Genomic DNA, 21911 nt, shown 5'->3' on the forward strand with positions numbered 1-21911 from the left:
AAGAGGGAATCTACATCAAAACAGGAAACAATCCTAAGTTTCCCAAAGCAATAAGATCTCTACACCTACTGCCCTTTTCTGCGAGCAGCCCAACAGTTGTGGGGGCTGATAGGATTTTTACCACCTACAGAGAAGGGTTAAAAACACCTAAAATACTTGCAAGAGAAACAAGGTTATTGTAGTATAATTGGCTCAAGTAAGGTCGTTCTCCACAAGGATTAATTTAAAAAGATCAAAGAGAAATCAATTCTCAACTAATTAATTAAAACAAAGTTTTTGAAAGAGGTGATTTAATGACCTAAATTAAGAAAAAAATGAATTTAATTAAAAAGATTACTTAAAAACTGCAACTTTAAAGAAGGAGAATGAAACAATTTTTAGAATTCAAAGTGAGAAATTACTAAGGTTCCGTCGTCACCCTAACAATCCTATGTAGCTCTTTTAATTACTTATGAACCATACATGCATATTTTGAAGGTTAGGTTTTCCTAAAGTATATCCTACTTGGAACTTCCAACATATAACGTATATCTAACATACAACCCGTCCGTGGTGTCTAGATCGAATGTGAACATGCAAGACTCATTAAGTTTTATGAAAACCTTTTGAAAAACCATATAACCCTTAAAACATGTCGTCCATCCTAAGAGGTTACACATATTAACCACAAGAAGCCTTAGTCAATTTTAGGGACAGCCCTCTGCCAAAATTGCATCAAATTACTTTTCTAAATATCCTAATGGTCGCGAATCACTAAGACAAATAAATAGTTTAAACCGGTGATTAACAATTCAAAACTTACATGCATGAATTCATAAGCAAATTAAAAAAGGGACTACATATTCTTACTAAGGATCATGGCCTCACCCTAACAAAGAAGATTAGTTACGCATATTCATACTAAAAATCATAAAGTCTTTATTGAAATAGAAAAAGAATGAAAACACCTTGAAAGTATAAGTCCTGAAATCTCTAAGCTTTGCCCCCAAAATATTCTTCCCAAAAATTGCATGCCTTCTAGAGAAACCCTAGGTCTGCCAGAAGGCTTATTTATACTACTCTAATTAAAATCCTCCTAGTCAAGGTCTTAGAATAAGACTATGAAACTAAATCAATTGAAACAAAATAGGAAACATAATTCTGAATTGACTGGGTAAATTCGCCCAAAATTCTGCACAGCCACGGTTTGGACCCATATTATCTGCAAAACTAGCCCAAAATTGCTAGATTTAAAGCTTGGATTATTCTGAACACTTCTCCAGAAGGCCACGAACCCATCTGACATCATCTTGGGCTTCAAAAACTGCTTTTAAGCCCAAAAAACTTTCCAACAACGCGCACTGCTCCTTTATTTAATTGCCAAAAAGTAACCGCTTGATAGAAATTGCTGAAATTTTGATAAGAATATGCCAAGAGACACCCGAACGTCCTCCAATTTTGTTTGTTTGAGTACGTTTTCTCCGAAAGAAGTCGAATGTCCTATGTTAAAAATATGAAACAAAGTATCAAAATTTTACCAAAGTAATTACCAAATTATACTAAGAATAGGATGAAATATATAATATAATATTGACTCATCAGGGTCATTTGTGGAGCCAAAAATAAGCAAGAGGCAATATGTGGATTTTTGTGTTAAAAGGACAAAATTACCATTGAGGCACATCGGAATTCCTACGCACGAGCAGTTGACAATCATCCCTCAATCAAGTCAAAAGTACCCAAATAGGTATTTATTTATAACCTATTTCATCCATCCCTCATCATATATTCTCCACAAGGTAACCCCTAAATCATTCCTTTTTTATTATATTAATTAGCTAATTAATTGATCAATTATTCAATTAATTTGCTAATTAAACACAAATCACGAACTTGACCCATAAATCCATCCAAGTGGCTGGTCCATCTCCTCCCAAGGTGGCTAGCCACACCCCTATATAAACACCCTCATTCTTTCCAAAACTCAATTCCAATTCTCTTGCTAAATTCTCCAAACATTTTTCCCTCAAAATTCTAACTTTGGCATCAGAGGTTCTTCAGCCAAAACGCCCCCCCCCCCCAATTCATCTTGGGCACGTGAGGCGCTTGGCCTTAACCTAAGGTGTTATTTATTTTGTAGTTGCAATTTTGTCCAAGAACAAGGAGGAAGAAATTTGCATCCACAATTGTGTTTTTAGTTTTTAGCAAAGATTAAGATTTGTGTGGGTGGAGATATTTCTTTTTTTTCTTCACATAATTCAAAATTAAAATGGAAGAGGAAGATAGGGTTTGTGTGGGTGTACACATACCCCTCTTTAGTTCTTACCAAAATTACGGTTTGTGCAGGTGTAGATAATTTTAATTAGGATTTTTTTTTGAAATGTCATATGAACTTGTACGCATTTTTTAATTTGTCATATAAGCTAAAATTTTAAGCAATTTGTCATGCCAACATTTTGAAATCATTAATTTGTCATCTCTCTTTAACTCCATTAAGTTTTCCATCTAATATAGGTCATGTGCCTAGCACATGACTTGTGTTTAGGGTTATTTCGATCCTTTTAATACTTTACTTCCTTTTTATTAAGTTATTTCTGAATATTCCAAATATATAGTGATACACAAGTGAGAGTTTGCATTTTAGCATGTCATGAAGACATAATTTCATACGGGCTCTATAAATGAGAAATAAGTTGTGCCATAAATTGAGTTGTAGATGCATATGCGCTAAAGAAAATTAAAAAATTTAAATGTTTGTAGTAAAGAAAAGTAAAAGCCTTGTGAAAAGATGTTAAAATGACCTAAATAACCCCGAACACAAGTCATATGAAAGGATCATGACTTTTATTGGATGGAAAACTTAACGCAGTTAGGGTGAGATGACAAATTAATAATTTTGTAAAGTTGGTGTGACAAATTGCTTAAAATTTTAGTTTATACGACAAATTGAAAAATATGAACAAGTTCATAGGACATTTAAAAAAAAAATCCCTTTTAATTAGTATCGAACTCGTCGTCCACGAGATTCGAATTTAAGACTTTTCACTTATAAAGAAACAATCATTAAACTGTAGTATTAAATGACAAAATTCTTTTTCTTTAGTGCGTTATATATAAACAAACTCAATTCGTGGATTTACTAGGGTAATATTGCTCTTTGCCCCATGAGCTTTCGACAAATAGTCATCAAGTCATTTCATCATATGGATAACTAAAATGAAAAAAACAAAGGAACAACTACCAACATAAAGACCAAACTCACACAACATACGCACAACACTGCATTTGTACACAAAGCCCTCATATTTTCATTACACTCATATTTTAATTAATACTTATTAGGCCATCTCCAACCGAAGGGTCCAGAGGGCCAGAGGGCCGAAAATAGCCCTAAAACCGTCTCCAACCGAGGGCTAGGTCAGAGGGCTCTGGAATCTGGGAGGGTCCCACGGGATCGGAGAGGGCTGGAGGGCTGGAGGGCTGGCTGCTTTCGGCCAGCCAGCCAGCCCCGGGCTGGCTATTTTTTTTTTTAATGTTTCTCATTTCTGTCGGTTATAACCGACAGAAATAACAATTTGAATTTAAACTTCCAACGGCTAGCGCCACTAGCCGTTGTAAACCTTTTTTTTTTTTTTATGAATTTAAACCTTTTTTTTCTTTTTTTTTCTATAACTTCCTATAACTTCTATTTTACAAAATTTGTTTCAATTTTTTTATTTCTATTTTTTTCCTATAACTTCTATTTTACAAAATTTGTTTCATATTTTTTTTTTAAATTCCATTTTTTTCCTATAACTTCTATTCACAAAATTTGTTTCATATTTTTTTTAAATTCTATTTTTTTCCTATAACTTCCTAAGCCATTATACAACATTAAATTAAATTAAGTAACATGAAACAACATTAAACAATATGAAACAACATTAAATAACATTAACCAACATAAAAATTATACAACACTAACCAACATGATTTTTAAATAAAATTAAGTTGTAGTTTTTAAATAATAAATTATGTTTGGCTCTATGGCCCTTTGGCCCTCGGTTTAGACGGTTTTTTGTGACAGGGCTAAAACGAGCCCTCTGGCCCTCGGTTGGAGACGGAGGCAAATATGGTCATGTACTGTTCATTAAAATATTAATATCTTTGAGAATCTTGGAGGGCCAGAGGGCTAAAACGAGCTCTCTGGCCAGCCATCGGTTGGAGATGGCCTTAGGCAATATGCATCGTGGCTTGGTTATCGCTGATGAGAGACAATGGTGAGCTGTTGGAGATTCCCAAATCACATAGAAGTCCTTTGGGCCATATGAGTTCACATGTTGTTGATGTCATGTGGGAGCTAAGCAACACCATTTAATATAATGGTTTTTGGTGTGTTTGTGAATTTTTAATCCTGAGGAGATTCATGTGGTTATATTTTGTTGTACATTGAACTTACACATGGTCACCAAATGACATCATCTCTAAGCCTGTTAATTTCCATCTATGGCAATAGGAGGACCGATATTCCTTCATTCCACTATTTTCCACAAGATAAAGTGAGACATACTTTTCGACTAAATGGTAAAACTTTGAGGGTTGAATTAGAAGAACTTTAATAAAAAACTTCTGGTACTGTTCATTTTAACGAAAAATTACATTTTTACACTAAAAAATTAATCCAAGTATTATTCACTTTACTCTTTATTTTGTCCTTATCTTTAAAACTCAAAGTTTTCAAATCCCTTTATTAGTTTTCCTTTGAATTAAATTGCCCGCACTGATTTGGAAAACCTAAACGTTGACTGACTGAGAGGGCAGAAGACAAGTTCTAAGCACCCGACTTGTACCATCTGTCATTGGTTTTTTGTGCACTTTATATTAGTGATGATAATTAAGGTGCTTATTCCACCACCACAACCAAACAAGGATAGATAATTTCTTTATTCTGTTTTTATTCATTGAAGTAGTTTTTTGTTTCGATTTAATTAATAGGAACAAGGCATAACTAAAATTTTGTCAAATGACATGACCAAGTGAGTTTTCTTAACCAACCGTGTGGAGTCAACAAATTTATGTCAAATTGCGTGTTTTCAAAGTTATCAGTTCAATACAAAAGTTAAGTTATTAGACTGCATGATAGGGTATGCAGATTTTTTTTTTTTTTTTAACAAATAGGGTATACAAATTTAATCTAAACTACAAAAAAAATGATGCAAATAAAAGAAAAACTATGCTCTAACGTACCTGCAGGTAGTCACTTAGAATCGAATGAATGTGTTGAATACGTTGAAACCTAAACTAGATCACTTATGGTTCATTATGAAACCCTAGACTTTCATCGTTTTTCAAACCTCTTTCCAATTGTTACCGAAAAGAAAAGAAAAAACCTCATTCCAACCTTTTCATCTCCTACTTCTTGTTTAAGTTTATGTTTTGCTTTTTTCGCTTAAAAGATTTTTGATACGGCCGGATCCCGATATTTCCCAAATACCAGGATAGGTACGTGCTGGCAGACACTCAAGGATGACGAAAGTCATTTATTGAGTGCAAAAGCTGAAAACAAGGGATAAATAAGACTTATAAATATAAAAGAATAAAGAATATGCATTTAAGGAATGTGTCCAGAGCATACAACTAATTAGAACACTAATAGAATTAATATAAAATTGAATGAATAAAAGAATGGGTCCTACACCGATAGGACTTGAAGACGCCAATGCAGAAGTGCCTTGACGCCGAGATTGTATGTCTTGCTTCTAAGTCCTGAAGGGGGCGCAAAACAAACATGAGTGAACCAAGTTGATATATATATACTAAAACAGTTATCAACGTACTAACCCCAGGTTTTATGAAAACACATATATATCATGATAAACATAGGTTTTCCAAAACCTAGCTTGTCGTGCAATGTCTCAAACTATAACTCGTATATATAATAATCACTAATAAATGTCCAATATCTCTCCAAGCCCCATGCCGGCTCCCCGTCACTGAGCAGACAATCAGAGGAAAATTACCCCCAAGTCCCATGCCGGCTCCCCGTCTCTGTGCTAAATAGCTAGAGGAAACACACTCTAGGCCCTATGCCAACACCAAACCGTCTCCTGGGACGGACCGGGATCTATCCCTATGTCTCGTAGCGGAATAAGGACCATTAGGTAAGTACAAAACCATTGAACATATATATATTGAAAAGCAACTTCATAGTATAAAGTCATCCATCATCTATATTATAAAGAGGTGTTCGAAACATATTCTAAATATCATATTGTCATCTATCGGATATTCTATAAGAACACGGGTTATAGGAAAAATAATAGTAATTCAATCTAGCCTCAGTAAGCATGTTATCTCAAAGCGTTTCATAGAACATAATCATTAAATCATGTTTTTCATGTATGCATTTCTATTATCAAAACATGCATTTTTAGAAGGGGTCCACTCACAGATACTTAGCCGCCGAAGAGCCACGCAAACTAGCGGAGACAGAACGCCACCATAATTGCCCCTAAACACATACAGTGTACATTTGGTCAAAATCTACTCAAACGACTTAATTTGGGAAAACGGACAACCTCGAAATTAGCCTAGGAAGGGTCCTGGACGAAAACCTAAAAAAGTCAACGGTCAAATTCAAAGTCAACGCTGACTGTTGACCCGGTCAACGCAGGTCAAAAGGTCTGGGCTTGGGTTGGATACAGATTGGGCCAAGGGTTAGTGGACCGGATCCATGGCCCAAAGGCCTAAGGTCCAAATAGGGTTAAAGGGTTAAGGGCTTAAAGGGGTTTTCTGGGTTGGGTCCAATTGGGTGTTGGGCTTGAGGCCCGTGTCTTAGATGGCCCAAGGGCCTAGTCAAAAGGGTTTTTGGGTTTAAAACAACGGACCTAAAGCCCTAGGTTTGGCACGGCCCAAAGGGCCTTTAGTTTACTAGACTAAATTAAATAAAACAATTTATATTAAAGGGTTGGGCTGGGTTTTCCAACGGGCCCAAGGCCCGAGTTTTAAAAACGGCCCGAAGGGCCTGGGTTCACTTGCTCTCGCCAGGGAAGGAGGCCGGAGCCTTCTGTGCTCCGGTCGACGACACAACGTCACCTTAGGTTCCGATCTAAGTGCCAAATTGAAGTACAAGATTAGAGGAATGTTTTGTACCTTTAGTTCACCGTGAAAGGACTAGAGGTGGCCGGACTTGGGCTCGTAAACCCACGGCTCGCCGGAAACTGGGTTAAGCACACCCGTGGCGTCTCCGTATGATTTCGTCGTCCTAAAGACATAATCAAGGTTAGAATTTGGCAAAAAGGACAAAGATGAACAGATTTCAAGGGAACCGAGGCTTACCAGTCATCAGAAAGGCGAGGAACTTGGCAGAGTTCTTCTGTGCTCCACAGAGGCGAAGAGAGAGAGAGAGAGAGAGAGAGAGCAAACGTGATGGCGATGGTGGTGATGCCGTCGTGTGTATATGTGTGTGTGTTGTTTCTCGGGGAGGGAATGGTGCAGCGATGAGAAAGGAAAGAGTGAGGTCCGAAAGGGAGAGGGATAGAAATGAGACAGAGGGAGCTGGGGGCGAAAGAGAGAATAGAGAAAGGGAAAGGAAAGGGAACCGGGGGCACAAATAAAGGGGTGGGCCCCTTGGGCTCACCAATTAAGACCAAAAATATTTTTAAAAACAGGGGTGGGGTGTAACAATTTTCTTAACTAACTCTCCACAAATTTCATTGATTCAATAGTTAGGATGATTTTAAAGCTTGTTTGCTTAAGTAATTTTAATTTAGGTTGTCAAAATTCATCTTAAATAAGAATATTAATTTGTCGGAATGACGAATTTGCAAACCACTATACATACTACGAATTGAACTTGCCGATTCTAGCAACAACTAATCAAGTATACACACACTTGCAATTAATAAAAAAGATAGTATACCTAGCTAATAACTGATTCGCTATGCAGATTTGTTCTAGAACGCATGCAGTTTACTCAAAATATAAGATGAATGATGATTGTATACTTGAATTAACATATATAAAAACGAGCTTGAAGATGAACTTAAACGATATTGATTGGAAGGTCATATCCATCATGAATGAAAAACGATGTGATGTTTTAAGTGTTTACTGCGATGACGATCTGGAAGATAAAGATCGTTTATATAAATACATCTGTATTTGTTTTTTTCCAAGATGAATAGTAGGTCAAATCATGACTTGAGATATATATCCTCCTTTGGAGTTTCTCAGTTAGAAAAATTATGTACCTATAGTCGCTTAGATGATTAGCCATTAAACGTCAATTTTTCCACATAACCATATAAAAGGAAAGTATGTAGAAATATAATTAAGAACAATTTTTTATGAAGCTATTGTTGCTTGGATGATTAGTTATTAACCTGTTACGAGTGCTTTTTTGTTACATAATGCGCACCATTACATGTACTGACAAGGCCGTAATTTTTTTAAGCAAAACGATAGCTTTTTTTTTTTTTTTTTTGAAAGAGCAAAACGATAGCTTTTTATTGATGATTAAGCAATACAATATAAAACAGCCCGGATGATATCCGATAGCTAGCCAACCGATGTGCCACGACATTATTGCATCACAAACTTATTGTTCGTATACTTTATTGTAAAAACTAGTAGCGAAGGAAACATAGATATACTTCAATCACGGGCAGAAGACAACCTTGTAGTTAGTTCCAGTAGGGCATGTAAATGTACTGGTTGCGTCATCTTTAGGGTAACTATAAGCATCCGGGCACAGATTCTTAAAAAACCTAGAGAAGTCTGTAGGGTCACAAGTTCCAGAATTGCTACAATATTGATCAGTCTTGAACACGGTGCAAGGGTTGTTGCACCCTCCTGGAGCCTTCAGTTGGTCAGGGCACTGCCCGTTAATATCAGCCGTGCACCTAATCCCCTTAGTGCACCCACCAGACGTGGGACTAAAGTCCATAGGTACATTAAACCCATCAACAAGAGAAATGTCAAAGAAATCCAAGTTGTTATATTGATTAAGGGCATATTCAGCTAGGGTGTTTGGTGGTTGACCATAGCCTTGGCATTCGAGGACACCCCCACAGTCACCTGTTTGGCATTGGCCACGTCCTGCTCCATCGAAGCTGCATCCCGTTCGAGCCCAAATGCGAGCTCATGTGGTACCGGCACTTACATCTATGGCCCAGGATTGGCCTCCGTCGAGTTGGCGACCACCGCCTGGCACAGCAGCTGCCCATACAGTGTAGGCACAGTTGTTTTGGATGTCGAATCGAGCTGCATTAGTTGATGCAAAGAAGAGAATGGCACATAGGATGGAGAAAAGTAAGAGGCTTTTAAGGAGGCTCATTGTGGGAGCTAAGCGATACCAAAATTTGTAGATTGGGTTTTGTGTTGTTGTGTTTTAAATTCTAAGGTGTGTCATGAAGTTATATAGAGCATTGGTAGTACAGTATAACTACGTCACCGAAGTCAACATTTCCGCCTGAATTATAGGCGGCCCAATGCTTCTAGTTTCCACAAGAAAAAAAGGAAGAGAGACTTTCCAAAGAAATGATAAAATATCTCAACTTTTCTCTTCTACGCAACATCTCTTTGAATGAGGATGATCTTCGGATCCATTTTGATTTTGTGAATTCTCAACTTGTATTATTGTGCTGTCATAAATTAATTTAAATATTTTTATTTAAAATTAAATATAAATAGTAATCAACGAAAATTAATCATACGATGTATGATAAACGATTACGATTTGAAGATCTGAAGAGGATTCTCATTCTAACTTTTTTTTATTACTTACTTTTTTATTAAATAAATCAAGGAAGAAGTTCTGTATAAAAATTAGGGTAAATCTCATGTTTACTACACTCAAGTTTCGTTGTCTTCAACATTTGCTACATAAAGTTTTTTTTTGTCTCAGAGTCATACTTAAAGTGTTAATTTTGGAACAATCTCATACATTCTTTAGTCTGACTATTAAATCTTCTATTAATTGATGACGTGACGTCCAAATAGACAATTATTATGCGCCACGTGGCATCTATATAGATAATGACCAGGCATCACGTGGATACACGTAGAAATTAAAAACTAAAAAAAAAAAGAAAAAACAAAAACAGAACCCCTCTTCTTCCACCCGACCCTCCATCTCCAATCTCCATAACCACCAGTGCACCACCCCTCTTCCCCGACACCTTCTCCCTCTCCTCCACTTCCTCTCTCTTAAACCCCAAAATCCCTCTTTCTTCCAATCCCTTCCCAAACCAAAACAAACCCTAATTCCAAAATCCCCAAATCTTGGCGATGACGGTGAAGATGAAGACCCAATTGATTCAATCCCCACCTCGAAACCCTCCTCGGTTTTCTCATCGCTTCCTCCGCCGAAATCCCGAAATCCATTTCAACACATCTCCAATCTCTCGACATCAACGCGGACGACAACGGAGCTGAGAACTCCTCCGGGAAGGAATGAGGGATTTTGGGGTTTGGGTTTGTTTTGGGAAGGGATTCAAGAAAGAGGGATTTTGGGGTTTGGATTTGGGTAGAGAAGAAAAGAGAGAGGAAGTGGAGGAGACTGCGTTTTTTTTATGGGTCTCTGTAGTGTAGCGTTGTGAGAGAGAGAGGGAGAGAAAGAGAAAGCTTTGATTTTTGAGCTTTTTGGGTCTTTGTTTTGCTGGGTTTACCAAATGGAGTTTGTTGGGTGCAGCATAGGGAGCTCTGGGGGAGCTCCGGCGCTGGCCCTTTGCCTATTGGCCTTGATCTCTCTATCTTGTGCTGCCAGATTGAGTGCTTCTTCAAGGCAGAAGCTTGATGTCCACAAGCACCCAAACCGCTTGAACAAACCCACCGTGAAAAGCATCAAGGTTTCCTCTTTTTCTTTAACTTTACATTCTTTCTTCATTAAACTATCTTGGGTTGTGTTTAAATTTTGAAAAAAAATGAAAAAAAAAGGAAGTGGAGGAAAGTTGGGAGCTAGGTTTTGGGGGTACAGCTGTGCATTTTTCTGATGGGAGGGTAGGTGAAGAGAGTGGAGGAGAGGGAGAAGGTGTCGGGGAAGAGGGGTGGTTATGGAGATTGGAGGAGATGGAGGGTCGGGTGGAAGAAGAGGGGTTCTGTTTTATTTTTTTATTTTATTTATTTTTTGGTTTTTTATTAATTTCCACGTGGATCCTTAATAACATGTGGTGTCCAATCATTGTCTACATGGGTGTCACGTCATCAATTAACGGGAGACTTAATAATCAAACTAACGGATGGATGAGACCGTTCCAATATTAACACTTTAGATATGACTCTGGACGAAAAAAATTTAATGTATCAAATGTTGAAAATTACGAAACTTGAGGGTAGTAAACTGATATTTATCCTAAAAATTAAGAAGAATGTGTAGAAAAAGAGTGCATTTTTGCCCACCACTTCTTAAGTAGTGGTAATGGTCTCCATCTTATTTATTAATATTTGATGAGTTTAAATTTTTAAATTTATGTTATTACTATAGATCTTCAAGTTTAAATTCATCTAATAGTAATAAATAGGTTGGTAAATATCACTGTCACTTGATTGTTCTGAGCAAAAATATTTCTTTTGTTTTGGTAAAATAAATCAATGACATACGAGCACTTAGGCCTCGTTTGGCACGTTGTATAAAGCATCGGATAGGATAAATAATACGGGAGCAGTTATTTGGTGCACTCTCGTACTAAATAAGCACCCGCTTAATTATCCGGCCCATCAAATTTTATATGGTTGACACCGTACTATTAAAACAGCTCAAAAGCTCGGGATAATTAGTCAGGGCGCTGTCCTCTCCAACTTCACGAAGCCGCCGTTAACGACTTGTCAAAGTGGGCCTTCAAGCAGTTCCTCGACGAGTTCTCCACCCTGGACGCCACTCCTCTGCAGTCATTCACTGACTAATTTCCCGTCTCGTCCGACGGATAGCACACAGAGGAACAAAGAAGAGAGTGAGAGAGAGACAAAAGGAGACCAGTAGCGAAACAACATATTCCATAGGGATATACAGAAAGGGACGGATGGAAGCTGAGGAATTCGCCAACTGGAGGCGCCACTCAGCTCTTCCCCATCTCCAAATCGAATTTTGTCAATGCTTTTCCCCAACCTAATGCCCAAAATCATAGTCAGCCCCATTTTTCTCTCCGATGAGTGTTCTTGGTTTGTTGAAAAAAAGGTGTCCTCCGTGAATTTCCTTCCAATTGTTTTTTAGGACTAATAGAAAACAAAGTCCTCTGTGTGAATTTTCTTGGTTTATGGTGTGTCTTTTTTGCTGGGTTGATTTGTAGCTAAAAAAAAGAGAAGGATTGGGAAAAAAACAATGAGAATTTGAAAGGTGGGTTTTGCTGGGTTTCTTGTTGCTGCCTTTGTGGTGGGGTTTAGTTCAGGGGAGCAGACGGGGAAGAAGAAGAAGGGATAGAAAGGGAGGGAGTTTGGGGGGGTTGCGGCGGAGAGATCTGGAACAAGAGAGATGATTTCAGTTTTTTTTTTAATTTTATTTTAAGTTTGATTCCTTCTATCCGGTATAATATCAAACACAATATAAATAATACGATCATTAGTCTGATATTGCACCAAACGCTCGACTAATTTAGTCAGTACTATTTGATGGTTATTTATCATATCCGACAGAAATAGTTAGTACAGTCCGAGCTGCCAACCGAGGCATTAATTGTGCAATAGTTTCTTCAATGAAAATGCTATACATTAATGAGTAATGATGAGAAGCAGATATTTTCAAAATTAACGCATAAAATGTAGCCAAACCTATTCAGTTCAGAACAGTTGGAATAGAGTAATACTAAGTAGATAAAAAAATTTAACTAAATTTGCAAACTAAATGATGTGTCATCAATATAATATAAACACGTTAACCAATATTTGATTAATAATTTAATTATTAACAACCACAACATTCAGTTTACTAAGTTTGGTTTAAAAATTTGGTACACCTAGCATTACCTGTTGGAATATATAGGCCTATTATTTACAGATTAAAGAGAATTAGTTAAATTTTAATTATAGGGTTCTAAGTTCACATTATTCTTATTTGATGGTGTTTGGGATCAACTATTGCTAGTTGTGGGAAACTTTTGACGCTCTCACCAAAAGATTGAAATCTTATTAATTTGAATATTTTGATTAAAGGATAAATGTTAAATTTCAGTATTAATTAATAATTTAAAATAATTTCATAGATTGTCACAAAATAACTAATTATTTCATAAATAAATACACAAACAAATTTGTTTTAGAGGGACAAAATTTGTCCACATATTCACATAGGAGACACATCAGCTAAATAAATTCACAAAATTTTGTGGAAACGCACGCGCAGCCCATAACCTCTAGAAGGGAAAAGGATCCTCGCTGGATCCGATCCTTTTCTTGGGAATCTTAGAAATCCCGTAATTTCACTCATTCATCGTATATTGTACGGTTAGAAATTATTTCAAAATTTAAAATTTAAAATTAAATATGAATAGTATCTAATGAAAATTGATCGCACGATATACGATGAACGGATGAGATCACGGGATCCTTAGGATTCCCAAGAAAATGATCTGGCGAGGATCCTTTTCCCTCTAGAAGGACCACATGCAAGCCCATAAATATTTTAAAAATAAAATAAAATGCAGTGTACAATAAGAAGAAATTTCAGAAGTGAGAGATCTAATGTAACAACCCAAAATTATAGAAAAATTATTTGGAAGCAAAATTCAGTGGTAGACCAAAAACAATGCCATGGTTAATTAGTACTCTATAAATCAAAATAAATTTATTTTGGTCATTTTATGGCTGCATCTAACATTCTTGTTAGACTACCTACGTACCCACAAACGGTATCAAGTCATTCGTAGTTCACTATCTATTAAACATTTTTCTAAAATATTCAAATTGCGATCATTTACGATATTAAACTCAAACAATTGAATCACATCAAATGAATATCAAATATAATTTTAGAATGTTGAAATTAACTTTAAAAGGCAACGTTGGCCCACTGGCCACGTGCCGTCATAGGCTGCGAATTCCGACCAACTTCAAAAATTACCAAATTTTACAGACATGTAGAGCTCAATGAGGGAAACATTTTTCATACCTTGGCCGAAGTCCAAATTGGCCTAAAAACACCTCAAATGGCCCTCGATCTGTCAGAACCCTCAAATTGGGTGAGCTTCGATTCATCTAACCCGTCGCTCCATCACCCCTAAACTGGTTTGGGGTTTGTTCTTGGGCCCAAGAAGAGCCTTTTGGTGGTGGTGGTTGAAGGGAACACTTTAGAAATGGTGGATCGCCAGCGAGGGACCATAGCACCCATAGGTGCGGTTCTTCATGAAACCATTTCACACTTGATGTCAGAGTATAAGTAAAGTACAGTAAAATTAGAATAAGAATTATCCCATCGGGATTGGTCTTCTATACCAACATTTTGCCAAAGATCCTCGTCGACATAAAAGCTCTACCATTAAAACCTAGAGGGGCGAAAAACAAGGGTGAGTAGACATAAAAATAAAGTTTTGAAAAACCTTTTTGAAAATGTAATAATCTCTAGCCGTAAAACAAATATAGTTTCTAAATATATATCTACATATAGCATGAAAACACTTACCATAAACAGTAATACCTCAAAAATACGGTAAGTCATAACATTTCACATATGAAACATATAACATCCAATAATCACACTATCTCGCGTAAACGAATATATAATATCGGGTGCTTATCGACATATATGTTGAGACACGAGTTCGTGCAGAGATATTCTGACATGAACATGACTGGGTGTATTAGTGATTTACACTCTAGTACTACAAACACGTGAAGATCGGCACTATGCGCATTACTTACGAGTCCTAATTGCCTATAGCAATCTAGGACATGAATGGCACCTATAATTGATCCAAAGTGAGTGTATGGTCTGATGTGAACATACAAGTGAAGCCTGGCCTTGGTCCAGGTGTGTACAAACACCAGTGTAACATACGATGAGCAGATAACGTAAACATGATCATATAATCGTAAATCAATAATTCTAACCGACATAATACTATTCAATAAAATATTAATCATGGTTGTAAATAAAATCCCATAGTAATATGCATACATGTGCATCCCGTAGGATTTAGCATAATTTCGTAAATTTCGTCATTCCACTGATTCTTATAAACGTTAGTCTAATTTAGGCATACGTAGAAAATTCTTTATAAAAAATATATGTGGAAACTAAATAAATATATAATATTTAAAAGTAAAGACCTACTCATAAATCATGTCGTCAGGTGGAACCCGCCTCGCATGCTTTGAAGATCTTTGCAATGTGTTTCACCTAGAAACAAACCATTCTCGTAAATATATAACGTACTAACATAAATACGCAATTTCGAAAAGTATGGCTAATAAAGAATCTATTTTAAAACAATGGAATTTCGAAAAACGAAATGCGGGTTTGGATTCGGCAGATTGAGACACCTAAGGCAAGACCTCGGGTTCCCTCATGTGCCGCCACAAGGTGGTTGCATAGGCAACCACGCACTGCACACACCGAGGATAGGGGAGCCCATACGCTTCCTTACGTGTGCACAAGTACCAGTGTACTCACCTGCCTCGTAAAAGCCCTTTTTGGTCTGACTTTCAGGGCACATTTCAAGCTCGATACTCAACAAAAATCAATGATTCAAAGACCTAAATGAAGTAGGAAATGCAGGGAATAGATGTATACCAAAGGGGGACTGAGTTATGGTTGGCGTTAGCTGGAAAAAATGATCTAAAAATGGCTTGACAACCACAATTTCCTTCCTAAAAAAATCTGGAGATATTTTCCCCGAGGTGTTTTTCTACATCAAACTCTACCAAATCACATTTTACAAGCTAAAGGCATTATCAGGAGTTCAAAAATAATAAAGATTTGAGGTTAAGGGGGGTCTCGAGGCTCACCCTTGGTCGAAAAACTAAGAACTCGCCATAGTTCTCTTCCTTGACAGAGCTTCACGATGTGAGAGTTTTTCCCTTCATGCTTCTGGTTCTGAGTTACGAGGGTGGTTCAAATGGGGCTCGCCGAAGAAGGTGAGTGGTGGCAGCAACGTTGTTGTCATTGTTTGTTTGTTTATGCCTTCCCAGATAGGGAAGGTTATAGAGAGAAAGGTGAGAAAGAAGAGAGAATAGAGAGTTAAAGAGAAGAGAAAGGTGAGAGAGTTAGAGAGTGATCCCGAGAGATTGGGAAACACGGCGGAGAAGGAAGAGAATGGGGGTGTGGGCGCCACTAGCGCACAAAACAAGGTTACAAAAAGTCAAAATAGAGAATGCATCCCGTAATGTGAATTTACTAAAATGCCCTCGGTCTTCGGTGTTTCGTAAAATCTTTGTCGTAACTTCAAATTCAGTTTCGCTTACGCCCACACGTTTGTGACGTCGAGTATTATAAGGATATGCTAAAAGAATGTTCCGTACGTCCCACTATATGCTGGTCAATGAAAGTCAATAACCTCGCCACTAGGGGCATTTTGGTTAATTCACTCATTTAAAATTAATAAAATCGTAAAATTAGGTACTGGTTGCTACACTTGGAGTAAAAGGCTAGATGATAGACAACAAAGTTTAAGTGGTTCACCTTAAAAATTAGGCTACGTCATCTACAGTGATCTGATGTGGGTTACAAAAGTGCTCTACAATAGTGTAATGTTCCTTTTTTTGTGTGTCTGACCACCTATAAGAGGTACTTGTCCTTCTTATATAGACTCTTCATGATCCCTAAAAGTCCCGTGCTTTCAAGTACTTCACCGCCCTAGCATTAAATGAACTAAATGTGTAGACATGACTTACTGGCTACTCGTCCATTATTCAATTAACACCTAAAGATGAAATAACATTCGTTTAGGGCTAATTGCAAGGTTTCCTAGGCCAACACTTACTGAGCACTTTGCTCGACCCTAAATGGCCGAGAAAACACTTTCCCAATTGCTAGTTCTAACAAGCTTTACGTCCTTTCATAGATCTTTTTTTTTTTTTTTAATAGTCAATACATGGTTTGGAGTTGATGTATAGGTAAGCCTGTCTCGGTGGCTTCGTGTCATAAAGTTGTTAGTTTTGCCAACTTGCTTGAGTGGGTCAAAAAGTATGATCTGATTAAGCACTCGTTTTCTTTGTCAATAGTCAATCCAAACCAATAAGTGGTCATTTAGAGCAGTCATCATTATGATCTTGTGATAGTGTTTAGTCATCTATTTCCATTGTGCTGGCTCATAGGCCTCACCTATAATAATATTAGAAAGTGTGTCAATTTTGTGTTTACAAAATAATATTATCGATACTTTCTAATTGAGATGTACCTCATTATTGTACATATCACCAACTTCTTTTAGAATATGTGACATCAGTATAGTATAGTACCTGTAGCATAATTTGGATGGTCTCACATAATTCGAATAATTTGACAAATCATTTCAACATGTCATATGGTGGTCAGATACACGATAATTTGAAAAGTCATAAATGAGGAACATTATCCTACGGCAGATTTTTTTTCTTAGGGATCCCGTGATCATGACTGTTCATCATACAACATGCAGTCAGAAATCATTTCAAAATTTTAAAATTAAATATAAATAGTACCTAACAAAAATTGACCGCACGATGTATGTTGAACAGTCACGATCATGGGATTCCCAGGATTCCCATGAAAATGATCCAACGAGGATCCTTTTCCTTATCCTACATAATAAACATAACTCCCTCCAACTAAGCAAAATTTAACAAGAAAAGAGTGATTTCTGTACACCTTTTTCTTTTAGGAAAACTAACGAAAAGTTAAAAAAAAAAAAAAATTTAATGAAAAATGACAAATAAATGTGTAGTGAATAGTATAAAAAAAAGGTAAAAATGTAGTTGTTCGTTAAAAATGAACAATACTGGAATGATTCGTTAAAACCCACTTTTCTTTTTCTCTACAAGCCCATATATAGCCCATAACTGTATAACGACCCATATCCAAATCAAGCGCCGATAGCCCATCCCAAAACTTCCAACGCAATCTAACTTGCTCAAAACGCTACAATTTCAAACACAAAACGCTTACCGCTCGATTGATCCTCTTCTTAAAGCTTCCAACGTAACCTTCTTCTTCTCCAAAACGCTTAAATAAATACAAACCAACGCACTCCCACAGCCTCTGTCACTCAAAATCTCACTTCTCACTTTTTCTCCCACTGAGTGAGAACAACCGACTCCGTTCCGCTGACTCACTGAGTCGCTCACTCGGAATCGAAAGCTCTCGGCTTTCGGCTTTCCCGCCAAATTCCTGCGCTGCATTCCCACCGACGCTTACTCAGACGAGGTCAGTGATCTTTCTTGTTTCTGTTGTTTTTACAATTCGTGGAATTGAATCGGTGCTCTGTTTGGTTGGTGAGAAAATGCGGGAAAATTACGAGAAATGTTGTAGATTTCATACCCACTGTTAGTACTGAATTTGTGGAAATTGTGAAATCAATTTGGTGCTTTCGATTTTCCTTCAGTTATTTGTTTTTCTCAGGAACCAAACAGAATGTTCAATTGTATCGGATAATCAAAATTCCCACTTTACCTGATTTAGTGCTTGCTTTCTGCTTGCACTATGTTGAGTTTTCTCAGGAAAATTGATTTTTTCGAGAGATTATGACGAAAATCAATGGGGAGCATCCAGAGGATGCCGGTGTCGGTTCACACGAGAAAATGGGATTCCTTTTTCAAGCATTATATGAAGCTGAATATTGTTCAGATTCCCCTTTTCCGAAGCCAAGCTCGATTCACTGGTATATGGTTTCACATTTCATTTCAATTAACGTTTTTATTTGAAGGGGGAATATGTATGATAGATAGTACATGATTCATCATATTGGAAAATTAGGGTCCATTACTTGGCTACGCATTATCGCAATTGAGTTCATTTTTTCTCTGGTACTCAAATTTTTCGGTCTGTGGTTTGACATTGCTCAATTTGCTGTATTAGGAGAACCACTGTTCCAACAAGACGGTCAGCGAAAAGCTGGACAGCGGAAGAGGTCAGTGATAGATATCTTAGTTTGCTAATTGATAGTAATTGTATGGTGGCTTAGTCTCAGTGCAGGTTTTCTTTATGTATCTTCTGCTAGAATTCGCAGCTTCTCAAAAGCTTATCTCTTCATTAATCAGTTGAACCTTGGTTGACAGGATAATCTTCTAGGAGAGTTAGTCACAAAGTTCAACAGGAGCAGTTGGAAGAAAATAGGTGGGCATGCCAATTTCTCCTGTTTGCTTTCCAAAATCAGCTTTTAGTTTCGTGTGTGTTGATAACAAATGTGGTAATTAGTATAACTTTATGTCTGCACATGAATGTTTTGAGAGCTTAGGCATGGGATTCGTACTGATATAGGCTTCGGAGCATTGGTGGTGATGGATTCTAGACTTGTTTTGTGTACCTTGCATTGTTAGAATTTAAACATCACTTTCCATTTGATGGTTAATTATAGAGGCAGGTTCTTTGTTTGTTCATGAAGATTATTTTCTTATTTCTGCAGCTGCATGTCTCCCCGGGCGTACAGATATTCAGTGCCTGCAACGCTGGAAAAAGGTTTTAAATCCAGAAGTCGTCAAGGGAGCCTGGACAAAGGAGGTGCAAAAAGTTGTTCTTGCATGATTTTTTATCAATACAGAACAATGTTTTGCTGCAGGGTAAACTGATATGTGACTGGTCCTTTCCCTTTTCTTATTTTTCTTTTTCTTTGGATTTCAGGAAGATGATTGCATTATCAAGCAAGTCGAAAAACATGGTGCCAAAAGATGGTCTGTTATAGCTAAGTTCCTACCAGGTCGAATAGGCAAACAATGCCGAGAAAGGTACATGACCATGATTTTTATTCGGTGTGTCAAACTTTTGGCATCAAATGGTTGACATCCTCTGTCTTCTGTAATTGTTAGCTTTCAATTATACTGTAACCTCTTCCCCTTTAGTGTAGATAATATCGTTTGTTTAAAAAATCAAAAAAATTGTACTTTAACCGTTCAGCTTTGCACTTGGTGGTTTACAGAATAATAAAGATGATAACTATTTTCAGGTGGCACAATCACTTATGCCCGGCAATTAATAGAGATGCATGGACAAAAGACGAGGAGCAGATTATTGCTTACTACCATCAGTTGTACGGTAACAAGTGGGCAGAAATAGCAAGATTTCTACCCGGGAGGTATGCAATTGATAGTTGATAGAATTGAAGTTTTGTTCTTGATTTCTTATATATATTTAGTTAAACTATGGCTGGTTTGGAACATGAATATATCTGTGGTTTTTCGCCTGTCAGTTATGGTGTATGATGTAAATGGGGGAAAGTCTGGATTGCTCATCTCTTTGATGGCGATTATTATACGACAAACTAGATTTGCGTCTTCTACTTCATTAATTGTTCAAATTCAGATTTCTGATATGCATGTGTACTTTTTTGCTGCTGAAACAAAGCTCAGGAAAATACGCTATACAATGTTTATAGATATTGGTTCCTTCTGTTGAATGCTTCTCATATCCATTGAAATTGGCAGGACCGACAATGCAATTAAAAATTTCTGGAATTGCACGTTGAAGAGGAAATTCGATTCATACTCACCTAATGGATGTGAAGTGGATATGCAATCTGATGTCTCAAGTGGTGAGGTAAGAACAGATCGTCTTGAGGTTGAAGAAGATGGACAGATTTCTGACAGTGTGGTCTCACTCAATCAGCTAACGGAAACGGAGATTAGTGACAATGCTTGTTCTACTGAGTTGACTCTTGGATTTTCTTACAGTCATGACATTTGTTCAGAATGGAAATCTGTCAAAGTGCAGAAGCGCAGGTCTACGGAGAGACGAGCAAGCAGTTTAATAAATCCACAAATTGCCACTCCATTTGCTTTCATGGACGCATCCCCTTGTACCAAATCGAACTGCATTCCTCCTACTAGGCCACCTTGCTATTCGACTCCCCGAAGCCTTGCGCAGAACACCTCTGTTAGCAGTGGCAGTCCGGGGTCTAGATTGAAGAACTTAGCATTGAGTTTCAAAAACACTCCTTCCATCATAAGAAAGAAAAGCTCCAGAAGGAGTGATCCTAATAACTTCCCTGATGTCAACAGCTCAAAGGCATGCTCCACGTTGAGTAGTACTAGTGAAGGAGGAGGTACCAACAGCAGAGACTTTGCAAACGGGAAGTTTGGTTCATTTTCTTTCCGTCATAGGCCGCAAAATTCAGCTGCTGTTAAATCTCTAGGACGGCGCCTAGAACACGAATTCGATGCCGAAAAGGATTCGGGTAGTGATCAATGTGGCCATGCATTCTCTGCATATGCGTCTCCAGATGTCGGTTTTGGTGCATAACCTGTTTTCTATTCTATTCATATGTAAAGGGAATTGGTCAAAGTGTAGTCATTGCAGACCTTTTAACAGGTTATCTGCAATTTCCATTGCCCAAAATGAAGGAATCAAATCCTTTTCTTTCACCTTATCTTGGATCTTAATAATTCTCATCACATTGAAGCTGTAGCGTTTTTGCAAATTAATAGGCTCTTGTAAATCTTTCATTAGACCACAAGGTGGAGTCTGGGAGGATTCTCTCACCTTCAAATTTCTCTCATGTCCAGTCTTTCTCTATTTAAATGATCACGATTAAACCACGCCAAAAATGAAAATTAATGAATCCAACTCACTGTGGTCCTAATAATGAAAAAACTTCGACTTACAGCGTTTGAACCATGATAGGAAATGGATTCAATAAAACAAGCAAAACATAAATAGAATTTCTAAAAGGGAATTGTTATTGGTACTTCAAAAATCTTATTTTACACTCCAAATTTTCTATATTTGGAAAGAAAAATATACTTGTGAATGGTGTAGAATGAGATGTTTGGAACACCAATAACACTTCCCCTTCTAAAATAGTAAAACTAAAACAAGGGGCTCAATATGTGACTCG

General features: G+C 37.2%; 2 protein-coding genes and 1 long non-coding RNA gene across 4 annotated transcripts; 1 reads left to right on the top strand and 2 right to left on the bottom strand.

The window, feature by feature from the left end:
- Nucleotides 1–5545: 5545 nt before the first annotated feature.
- LOC108173184 (uncharacterized) lies at nt 5546–7694 on the bottom strand. 2 transcript variants are annotated; one of them, XR_011579942.1, is made up of 3 exons: nt 7111–7694; nt 6408–6469; nt 5546–5724 (listed from the first exon to the last, which is right to left on the bottom strand). It is a non-coding gene; the product is annotated as an uncharacterized lncRNA (long non-coding RNA). The 2 variants fall into 2 exon arrangements; XR_003772603.2 differs by lacking the exon at nt 5546–5724 and having other exon boundaries at nt 5731–6469; nt 7111–7222; nt 7297–7679.
- An 847-nt stretch (nt 7695–8541) lies between these two features.
- Nucleotides 8542–9358, bottom strand: LOC103433014 (protein P21). Its single transcript, XM_008371238.4, is given in 1 exon segment — nt 8542–9358. A coding segment is annotated over 1 exon segment (678 nt). The 5' UTR covers nt 9296–9358; the 3' UTR covers nt 8542–8617.
- Nucleotides 9359–18126: 8768 nt separating this feature from the next.
- Nucleotides 18127–21443, top strand: LOC103433015 (transcription factor MYB3R-3-like). Its single transcript, XM_008371239.4, has 8 exons — nt 18127–18289; nt 18583–18743; nt 18941–18992; nt 19141–19198; nt 19488–19582; nt 19703–19806; nt 20025–20153; nt 20503–21443. Exons 2-8 carry the CDS (start codon nt 18607–18609, stop codon nt 21314–21316), a joined length of 1389 nt encoding a protein of 462 aa, XP_008369461.2. The 5' UTR covers nt 18127–18289; nt 18583–18606; the 3' UTR covers nt 21317–21443.
- Nucleotides 21444–21911: the final 468 nt, after the last annotated feature.

The sequence above is a fragment of the Malus domestica genome, chromosome 04, assembly GCF_042453785.1.
Source record: "Malus domestica chromosome 04, GDT2T_hap1".
Taxonomy (NCBI): domain Eukaryota; kingdom Viridiplantae; phylum Streptophyta; class Magnoliopsida; order Rosales; family Rosaceae; genus Malus; species Malus domestica.